Raw genomic sequence first — 11876 nt, 5'->3', positions numbered from 1 at the left:
TATCCTTCTGTTACCGGGTTGTCTATTAAAAGTTTTCTGACCAAAAATTACATTTTTTGACCCAAATCACACACCTGTGAAGCGATCATTTTGATTTGAACTATTTCGCAACTAGACACCCAAGGTAATGGACCCACTAAATATCATGGCAATGGGTTCTGCAGTTTTTGACTTTTAAGTTGTTTACACACACACACACAGACAGACAGACAGACGCCGGGCGATCCCTATGACGGGGGGGGGGGAGAGAGAGAGAGAGAGAGAGAGAGAGAGGGAGAGGGAGGGAGGGAGGGAGGGAGAGAGAGAGAGAGAGAGAGAGAGAGAGAGAGAGAGAGAGAGAGAGAGAGAGAGAGAGAGAGAGAGAGAGAGAGAGAGAGAGGGAGGGAGGGAGAGAGAGCGAGCTGTTATGATAGAAATGTTCAACAAAATTTATTGAATAAAATTCTTACACAATAACATGTTAACTAATGGAAATGCAAATATTACTGGTCAATTTTAATTCTTGCCCATTAAAAGTTTTTTTTTTAAATGTGAAAGATACAATCCTGAATTTGAAAATTCAAAGACATCAATGAAGTTATGTTTATGAATCTTTATTGTCCTATGGAAGGTGCCAGTTGAAAATGGTAGGTATAGTCTCTAAGTTCACTGTACAATACTGTTATGTTGGTCCCTATATGCCAACTTCAGGACACTGTGTTATGCTAGTTTCAAATTCACTGTATAACACTGTACCATATAAGCCAACTTAGTGTGTTATGTTGGTCTCAAAGCCCACTTCAGAACACTCTTATCCTAGTTTCCAAGTTCATTGTAGAACACTACTATGTTGGTCCCCTTCCCTGTGTCAACTTCAGAACACTGTTCTGCTGGTTTCTAAACCCACTGTGTTATAAGCTGCTGTTAATCTTCACATTTCATATTGTGTTGGAGTGTTGCAGTGTGGTGATTTAACATGTTGTGACTGATGCTTGCCTTGCAATCAGGCATGGTGACTGTTTCCAGCACAGCAATTTCATTTCCAAATTCAGCATGATTGCAGTCCCCAGGGGTGCTGCTCTTTTCCATACTTCCATTTCCTGCTGAAATTAATAAGGTGAGATTTAAGAAAACTGCATGTTATATGAGAACATCCCACAAGAGGGTTAAGAGACTGGTGTCACTTTCTATAGTTGCCAGAGACCAGGATGGGAGAATCTTAAATCTGTTGACTGGTTTGATACAATTTTGACATGAAACTGAAGTGGTTTTCATTATTACTGGTAGGACATGAAACATTCTTGTATTTGATCAACAAACTTCATGATGAAATCATTCATAGAAATGTAGTGATCATGCATAGCTAAGAGTAGTTGTAATTTGTTTCTTCAAACTAGGAAAAACAACTGACATGAACATAGCAAATTGTTTTCACACATACAGTGATACAACTACAGTGAAAGGAGATGACAATCCATGATAAGTGTGTATATGATCCCTTCTGTATGGTGACAATGTGTGACAAAGAAATACGTTGTGCATCTTGACACAGTACAGACTATGAACACAATCACTAACCTGATGATTGTGTTCCAATATCATCTCAAATCATACAACACTTGAGCTCACCTGTGAAGCTTCTATTGACGGTCCAGATGGGTGCATCATCTGGTGGATTTCTTGCGGACACACATGTTGGTGGTCTCTTCACCTTACATCTTGTGATACGATGTTTTAAGAATTTTTCACTCATGGTTCTGTCAAGTTCAGACTTATATTCTCTCAACTCATCACTCTCCCACAGCAAGCGACGTATCCTCTTGGGTGCATTTTTCTCTTTCTTGTGTATATTGTGAATTTCATCTTCATCTGAAGATGTATACTCAAAGTTCAAGACAGATCTCATTTTGTCTTTAGTGGCGACACTCCATTGTACATACTGAAGGGCTTTCTTCCGCCAATTCATTTTCTGAAATTGACAATTTTAATTGTGGAGTTATAAATGATGACAAATCAGTATGTATTAACAGTGTTGATATCAAAATGTCATACCTGCCAGGAGACTAGTGCTCTGAACCAAAATGATAAAGCCTGGGCTGCAGATGTGGGTAGAATAATGTAGTTAAGAGGAACCACATGCGGCTGGTGTTGTAGTGGTACATCCTTGAATAAATAAATAAATTTAATGGATAAAAGAATATCTATTAGAATGCACCCCTCTCAAATAATCAAAAAACATATCGGTTGCCAGTGCAACACTTCGAAACATCTAAATATTTGAGGATGCACCACTACAACATCAGCCTTGCATGAGAGGAACAAGGTGCAAAGGGAAGGTAAGGCCTAAAAAAAATAATTGTTTGGTTCTGGTTACCCACCCCCACCTAGCTTTTCACTGCTGACCCTTAACTTTTTTTTACATATTTGAGAAAAAAATAATAAAATCGTAAAAAATGTATAGTGGATGTGGAAACCACCAACAACTTAAAAGACACTTTAAAACTGTTCTTCCAATCTGTAATGGCTTTACATCTGACAGGATGAAGTAAACAACACAGACACCATTTAGAAGACAATAACAATGGAAAACCTGAACTAGACACTCACACATGAAAAAAAATGTACTAAAATAAAATAAAAATCTACCTACCCCACCTATTCAAAATTGAGTGTAACCGGAACTACACAATGTTTTTTATTAGATATAACAGAACCAGTTGACATGCAAAATATTGTCTTGCTCAAAAAAAAATCTTACTAACACCATTGTTCCTTTTCATCACCTGCCATTACAAATATCTTATCAACATTGTTACGTTTTCATTTCTTTCTTTGGTGAGCTTCTTAGCAGATTATAGCCAAATCAAACACATTGTAACAACATACGCTTTTTGTTCAGGAGAGTCAATGGATTGAAATGTAACAATTGTACTTCAAATTTTGCCATACCAGGTGATAAGGATGCAGCAATTTCATAAAGATATCTGTTGCGCCAGACAATAAAATGTGTCATTTTTGTTGAGCCACATAACTGGCTGCCATGCTATAATGATATTGCATAGCATCAAGCGATTTGTATTGTTGTTAAACCAAGCACTCATCTGATAAATACCCAACCCATGTCATGCCAAAAAGTGTAACCTCCGCAGGTGTTTTCTAATAATATGATAAACCTTGGTGAAATTCTTACTCCTGTAAAAACTCCATAAAATGATTTAGGTTACATTTATAGGTTGAAATGCTGGAAAATTAGGGTGGTTAGTAGACAGTACAGTTTAAAATTTCCACTGCAGAGTCTACTAAAATACTTGCCCTTTACACAATACATTACAGTTTGGGGTATGACACTACATAAAGTATGGTGTCCTCACATCCAAGGGTACACTTGGGTTGTTCTCTTCCATAGATTAGTGTCACCTTAGCAAGTAGCACAACAGCTATGCAATAGTGCAAAGTGTTATACAATCTTTCACAAAGGGGAATGTTATGCGAGAGAAAACAGTATGAATTTGCGAAAGGTAGTGTAATGCAAACGCCTGTCGGCAGATTGTGACTATATTGTTGTAGTAAAGATCAGAAGTGTATACTTGTATATATACATTTTTTACATACATTTGTATTTTCACATTTTTGTGCACTCACACCATGACCATATCAGGTTTTTACATCTAATTTTCCCATTCACTATTGACAGTGGCATATAGCCTAGATCATTTTATCATCTAGTATTAGATGGTCTTACCCTTCTCATACGTTCTCGCCTTGAAATACTCCTATTGTGCTTTTCGTGAGTTCCCTTAATGTGTCTTGAATATGCATCCCGTTGCGTTCTCCAGTAGGTTTGGCATGCAGCTAGAAAATAAAACAAACCATACACATATATAATAATGACAAATGTTGAACTTTTGACTCCTGTAACACCATTTTTCAATATTGTATTTCTATTAATCATAACTAATGAATATCAAATTCCACAGGTGTATTGATACAACTTTCTCAAAATTTTGCTAACTCTTGAATTCTCTCTTTATTCCCCTACAAAATTATTTAAGTGAGTCTTCTTTTTCTGAATGTATTTTCAAATGAAAGTTATTCATAACTTGAATAATATCATAATATTAACCTTCATTGAATAACTTTAAAAACAATGATTCCTCAATGATCTTATTCACAGATAAATGATACTTTTTATTACTTAATAATATCGGATGAATAAAGTATTAGAGCCATACAGGTTACCATGTATTTGGGAAATGGTCACTGTATGTATGACTGACATTACATTTCATTTTATATGTGTTAAACACATTGCTGGGTGTTATTATCTCTAGGACTGCACTACCTTCAACTTCTGCACTATCCCAGTTTAGTTTCTGGTTATCCAGTAAAACTTTATTGACCACAGCTGCACAGGCCTGTCGATTGGTAATGCCCTTCATCCTAGGTAATCAAATTGAAATGGCATAATAGCAGGTGAAAAGTTTCACATGGAAAAAGCTAAATATAGAGATTACTAAGAATAACAAGATATTTTAACAGTATAACATGATGAAGACAGAAATCCTCAGGTTTATATTATACTGGAGAATGTACATTTCTAAAAACAAACAAAAAACAAACAAAAACAGAACTTAACACCATTAAGCATATGAGACAATCGCACTAAGTCGCACAAACTCAATTAGCGAACATCGTTTGTTTAGGACAAAGCCCCCCTTCCCTGAACAAACGTTCACAAGTGCTACATCGCACATTTAATGCTTAACTTTGGAAAAGATACTGTTGCTTGCTTGTTGCTATACAGATTTTTGTTTATTTTTGCTCATTCACTTGACTAGCTCTTGATCTCACTTGTTATCTTAGCAAAAGATACCTGAAAAGTGGTAATATTGCCGTGGGGATGGTTTTTGTTGCTAAGAACAGTCATGGCCATTCACTTTCCTATGCATTCCTGCTATTGTCTTTGCAATGTACACCATCACTATTGCTGTTGCTATGGTTGTGGTTTTAGTTGCTATATATATTTCTGATATTATTCACTTCTACCCATCAATTATCTTTACACTATATACCATTATTTTACTGTTGCAATGCTAATGCCAATGGTACGCATATTTGTGTCAATATCTATACACTTCACTAACCATGCCTGCTGTTATCTTTGCAATATATACAATATACCATTAATATCAATTTTTCCTTACCCAGCTCCAGCTGTAAAGACAAAGCCAGTGAAACTGGGGGTTTCTCTCAGACTAGCATATGCAGTGCGAACGGCAGCCTGTAATGAGAAGTAAACAATTTGACAAATATCTATGAAAAAAGACCTCCATCAAAGTCACTTTGTGAATAGAAACTGATAGCAGTTCTGAATTCAGAGTGTAAATAATTTACCTAGAATATTTTGACTGAATCTTCTTAAACTGTTATTTTATGTAATACTCCTCTCTGACTCCTCCCCATTGTTTCAACTGTGCTCTCAATTTCATTTAGCAGACACTTTTTCAGTTAACGGGACACTTTACACAAAGAAAGTGTCTTCAGATCATTAATCCATGAATGAAACTGTCCTCAGCTTGTTAATCATTTCCATAGCACTGTCCCCATCTTGTCAATTGTTACAATGCAAACAACTTGTACTGCCCTGCCAACACTGTGTTACATCATGCCTCTGCACTTGTCATTCTGTAAAGTGTGCGTAACAAATCGCCCATGCCTTGGCAGGTCTTGAACACAGTACATCTAGTTCTGTACCTATCTATCCAAAGGTGTGCTCTACAACCACTTCACTATTAAGTGACTTGTGCAGAAAGCAGGTTTCCATATAGAATGTGCACCAGGGTTAGTAACAGAGCTATGGGTGGGTAAAAACAGAAATACTGTTCGCATTGGGACTGTTATGTAAGTTACTTTGTTACATTACAAGTCTTTGCCAGGTTAATGCATTTCACACTGAACTTTTGGGGAAATATCAAGTTATTTGGCCAAGATGCGGGATGGGATTTCTATACTGAATTTTGTAATTAACATGATAATGGGTAAGACTAAGAGGTTATGTAACAGGAGTGTAGATAACAACTTAGGTTGACTCCTAAAAACCTAAAAACTCATCTACTTCAAAGTATAACTTCTGTTATAAGTCAAGTCTGAGGCCATTTACTGAAAATAATAGGACACTTTTGGGTAAGCCTCCATTATTTTGTCTGAGGCATAGTTATTTATCATACTAACAAATCTACATCATTGAATTGTATACCATATCACTGAAAAAGGCTGAGTCATTCAGTTGAAAAACACTACTATTAGTAGTAAAGGGACATTATTTATACTCTGAGTTTAAACTACTACAAGACATGATTCCAGTGCAGGGAAACAATGTTTTTGGTTGAATACAGACTGGTTTAACAAATTTCAACAAATGATTTAATCATCTTGAAACAAGTTTAGCTACTTTACTAACTGCATAGCCATGACAGTTAGAGGTACTGACAAATCACTGACTGAGACCATCTTTCTGTTGATACTAACAACTAAAATAAGGTACAAATAGTTGGTAATAATACATATTGAAAGCAGTATGAATGAACGCTATGAAAAATTATGAAAACATCACCTGTACACAGAGATTGCCCTTTCGTTTCCTCTTCCTTCCTTGCTCAAAGTCATCACTACTTTTTTCAATGTTGCATTGTTTTGCATCTGCTATCTGTATTTCTAACTGTTTGACATATGCCTTCAGTGAACCATTCTCATGTAATAACTGTTGAACTCTTTGACGTCTCTCCTGTTCCCCTTGTTCAATCTGACTGCTAACATGAAGTTTCACTTGCTCTAGTTCACTTTTTAATTTTTCATTTTCCTTCATGTAGGAATGCAAGATGTCAACCAGCTTTTCCACAGTTCCGAATGAATTACCACTACTATCAGATCTAAAAAGATATTCAAGTAAAATATTAAATTTTTCAAATGTATTTTTTTAAATGCAAGCGGTGTTGCAGTATAACTGACTATATTGGAATCGACAACCATGCTGTTCCTTTGCTTTGAACAATTTCCAAACTTGATACTCCAAGCATACTCCCAATAAAGTATAACTGAAATTTGCAAAGCATTTCTTTTACCTATAATAAATTCATTTACACACACACACACACACACACACACATACACACACACACACACACGCACACACACACACACATACACACACACACACACACACACACACCATCTACCACATGCATAGCACTATTGAATCTAACTTCAGTTGTGCTGAAATGGAAAGGACTAAAAGTGTGTGGAATACAATATAGTAATGATGAATAAAAAAGACCTGGCTTGGTGCAAGCTTTGTACACAATTGCCATCTTTCAATCTTAAAAAAATGATATTATCTTCACAATCTTATGTGACCACTAGGGTAGAGGGCGCCTTGAATGAGTAACAGCCTGATTACGGAGCTCTGTAAGTTTTTGTTCATTACCATCTAAAAACTGTTGATTTTTGGACCAAAACCAAGCCAAAACTAGAGCTAAATGTCTAGAGATATCCCCTCTCTGCATTTATGAAAATGGGCATTATTAGTGTAGCACAGTGGAGATGCAGAATTGGTTGCTTTCAACAACCCGAGTCGGGGACGTCAACCGGCCAATCTTATGTGACTGAAGTCAACATCTCCACTCCACCACATATCCCCAATATCTTGCCATGCTGTTTTCCCTTTACCTCTGTAAGACCCGCTCCTCTCCTCTCACCTTTTAACAGTCGATACAGGGTTGGATCATGCCAAAATCACAAAATAATGAAAAGTTAGATAAAAAATGAGTCAAAGCAAAAGGTGACTTTCCCTAATTTCCATTTTTATAAAATACGACCCTCCCCCAAGGACTGAGTTGTAAAAAGTTACACTCCCCCCCCCCCCCCCCCCCCATGTAATGTTGGGTCTATTGTCTATGGTAATACTTTACCCTCTTGCACTAACACTGAACCTTCCTTCTCAGGCTCCTGTTATTGGACAAGGCCTGATGGATGGGTTATAAATAATCAAGAAAAATAAATAAATATATAAAATTCACCACCCTCCCCGTTCTAATTACTGAAGGATACCTATACCCACGTAATTGAAGCAATTAACGTCACGTTCGTTATTTTCTCAATATTCGTGTATAGTACATATACGACTTGGACATGACGTACATGTATGGGGCAGGCAGGCAACAACCTCGGAAAAACTATGGACGCTCCACCAATGGAAAAAACGACCATCCAAGCGCTGTACTTTTATGACGCTTTGTTCAAGGCGATACCATGATTTTCAAATTCAGGGAACACAGCCTCAACAACCGACCATCCAAGCGCTGTACTTTTATGATGCTTTGTTCAAGGCGATACCATGATTTTCAAATTCAGGGAACACAACCTCGATAATAACCGAAAGAATAGCATGCATTGATAGCAAGATAGTCCGCAATTGGTGAAGTTAGAATCGTTGAAGACGTCTGTTCAAGTGTGTCAGCTCGGTTAAATTTATACGTTTACGTATAGATTTATGGAAACGTAAAATCGTTTGACCGAAAACACGCTATGCATAAAGTTGAAATGTGTAACATATGCTTACGAGTAATGAGCTTTTAACGTTTTCTAACTCCAATACGCAATGAAAACTAAGATCAGTGAGAAACGGGGACTTACGAATGCATGTGAACTACTTGACTCGCGGCATTCATGATCACATAGGTTAGGTTCTATTCTCTATTACAGCAATCTCGATGTGAGCATTTACATAGCAGCCATCTTGAATGGGATTGATGGGATCTGGAATGAAGGATGCTGACTGACTGTGACGATTTGGTATGCAAATTATGCGGAACATAAACATACGTATTATAGTACAATGTATATGCATACACACATGTACAGGGCTCTGGCCATATGCTTGAAACACAATAGCTTGAACCATATGGAAGTGGGTTATATTTTATACTTGCATGCTTGAACCCTGGAAGTGATATTTCCACACTTGAACTTAACCATAGAAATTGATGTCAGCTGTAGGCCTACATGTAAATAACATAATACATTACATGTGTATTCTTCTCAAATGTTCTTATTTTACAGAAATTATAACATTTGAGAAGAATATAAATAATGAATAGGGGTGTAATTTTTTGAGGAGGATTCTACTTCAGAGCATTGGGTTTTTTTCTGGGTGACTCACTGACAAATTAATACCAGATGTAAACTGATGTCCCATGTCAGGGACAGAGAACATTCACCTATAAAAGAATAGTTCAAAGCTTAGTTCCATTCCAACGTGCTTTATCAGAAAGCAAAATTATATAATTCCCAAATCCTTTAATTGGTAGACTTTCTTATAAATGATGCAAATGACTCATTAAAACTTTACTGCATCACTAAGACCTACCGAATTAATTGATTAATTAATTAATTAATTAATTATGCAAGTTAATCATTTATAAAATCACCAAGAAACATTGTGGGATTTTGTTTTGTTATCATAAAGGTATGCATAAGATTTGAAACATGTGTTCTTTAAGAAATTGCCTAGAAATATTAACCTTAATAGTCATGCAAATTATGGATTAAAATTAAAAGTTACATAAACCAAGAAGTTTGGTTGGATACATGCACTTTGTTACATGTTAGACAAATTTAAGTAGATCTTGATTCTTGGATTAGGTTCGTTCATATATATAGTCTTTATAACGCCATAACATATCTCGACCACCACAATATTCCCAACTTGAACGTTGTCCTCGAACTACAAGAGACTTCCCTAGATTTTGTAGATAGCTACGTTGTAAATATCTTATGAGTCTGATTATTCCATAAGTTGGATATTCACTGAAATGATGCAAATAGTGTATAAAGGTAACTTTTGGGATTGTAGATTAAGGTATTGAATGATTGTATGTATGTAATTCGAAAATGTCATTAAAGTCCATGGAATTCTGTGAATTATCACAAATACATATCAACATTGAAAGCACTGATATCAAAGTATGATCAATTGTTCACTAAGGAAAACAAAGTTCATCGCTATAAAACTTAATATTGGTGTCGACCCAATTATATTGTTTTAAGATGTCACCTTCAATGTCACCAAAATAATTCTTTTGAATTTTTAATTGTGACTTAATAATGACAAACATTTATCAAACGTTGAGTGGGGAGAAAATGTGTACCCTGGTATTAAAGCTAGCTGCAGGATCAACGTTACTAAGCAACTTAAAAGTACAGTACATCAAAATATCACACTTCCGGCGTTTAAATTTTGCAGGTATTGAAACATATAATTTACTATGATGTATGCTATCGCGAAGGTACACACAGATTGAAGGAATGGTATTAAGAAATGTTACTTAGTTACATGTCTTCAAAACGAAAGATTTGTTGCAATGGTTACTTTTTGAAGCTGTGGCCATAACATAACAATGTGGGTCATTGTAACCGAATGTTTGTGATTATACCATATATATTACAATAAAGCTTACTACATTGTCTTCAAGGCAAGGGGTGCTTCGTTTAGCCTTGTCTGATTCGACTTTAAAATCTATTTCTTGGACAATAAATGAAATAGCAAAGTATTACTAATTGTGGCTTTTGTTTATTATTGTTGAAAAGGTCCGTTGTAATACTTCATTTGGTGTGTATTCATTAGTAAATGGGTTCTTTCTTTGTTATAATCGTCAATATATGTAACGTGTACAATAGCATACGACAATTGAAGTACACATTTGCGTTATTAATAGATCAACATATACTTGACTTTTGGTGGGGGAGGGGAGGTGCTCTATTACACAAATGTGTTTGAACAAAGTTGCGATTTATTCATGTCAATGATTAAGATAAGATTTCTGCATGTTTTCTTTTCTTCTTTTGGAAGTGTGTTAGTTTAACTTCTAAATATCGTCTTATTTTGTTTTCTTGTTCATAAAAATATGATGGGGGGGGGAGTAAGGTTACATAAATTCGCCCTTGTCATTTTTTTAAATAGTAATACATAAAATGTTCCGCGTTAGTTTCAGATACGATACGAATAAAAAGCTCATATATTTCTAGAGTACATATTAATATTTCGTAAATGTAATGCAGGTGAAAATAAGATGAATGGCCAAAACAGTAATTACATTTTATCGAGTCGTGTTCTGAAGTTTGTTATTAGCCTGTTTCTCTTTTGAGATTGTTCCACAAGATCGAACGTTTGTAGTATGTCATGCCTCCAGCAGGGCCAACGCCTTCGAAGGATGAATTCTAAGACACGTGGGCTCTCACTTTATGAATGACGCGTCGACAAGGGGTAACCGGAACGTCGTCATAGCAACATAAACGACAAAACGTGAGTTTCACATGATGTAAACTCATAAAAATGATAATATTGTGAAAATAACAATAAGTAACGTTTACAGACAGTAATCGGTTTTATCCTGGAGTTTTATAAACACATAAAACCCGAGAAACTAAATACTCATTACAAGTATACTACGATATTGAAGATGTTTAATTATTAGGAAACGAAATTTGGTGAATTAGCTGATGTTCGTGATGAATGTGTTCCTTGTGCGTTCGAGTATAAAATCAACCTGGATTCTATACTTCATCGTAAGATCATGGCGATGAAGTAATAAGAAATGCTGAAAAAAAAACCATCAAAAGTAAACGATATTGGCCTATACTCAGCTTTCATATCTGAAATTCCGAGCTCGTTTTCTTCGTCGACAAGTTTATTCAAACTTTATTTCAAAACGTTGGGACCTATAGTTATAGATTCAAACTATTAGGCCGAAGACTTAAACATGTTCAATTTGGAATAAACGCGCGACAGAATAAGCTTATTTATCGCACAAAGAATTATTACAGTGGCTAAAATTTACCTC

General features: G+C 35.7%; 1 protein-coding gene across 1 annotated transcript; it reads right to left on the bottom strand.

Annotated features, from left to right (window-relative positions):
• Window positions 1–538: 538 nt before the first annotated feature.
• On the bottom strand, window positions 539–8783 carry LOC144453630 (uncharacterized). The gene is made up of 7 exons (XM_078144956.1): window positions 8671–8783; window positions 6593–6908; window positions 5184–5260; window positions 4322–4419; window positions 3722–3831; window positions 1609–1948; window positions 539–1082 (listed from the first exon to the last, which is right to left on the bottom strand). Exons 1-7 carry the CDS (start codon window positions 8703–8705, stop codon window positions 904–906), a joined length of 1155 nt encoding a protein of 384 aa, XP_078001082.1. The 5' UTR covers window positions 8706–8783; the 3' UTR covers window positions 539–903.
• Between the last annotated feature and the right edge of the window lie 3093 nt (window positions 8784–11876).

The sequence above is a fragment of the Glandiceps talaboti genome, chromosome 2, assembly GCF_964340395.1.
Source record: "Glandiceps talaboti chromosome 2, keGlaTala1.1, whole genome shotgun sequence".
NCBI classification, from domain to species: Eukaryota; Metazoa; Hemichordata; class Enteropneusta; family Spengelidae; genus Glandiceps; species Glandiceps talaboti.
This window is presented reverse-complemented; position numbering and strand designations above follow the sequence as displayed.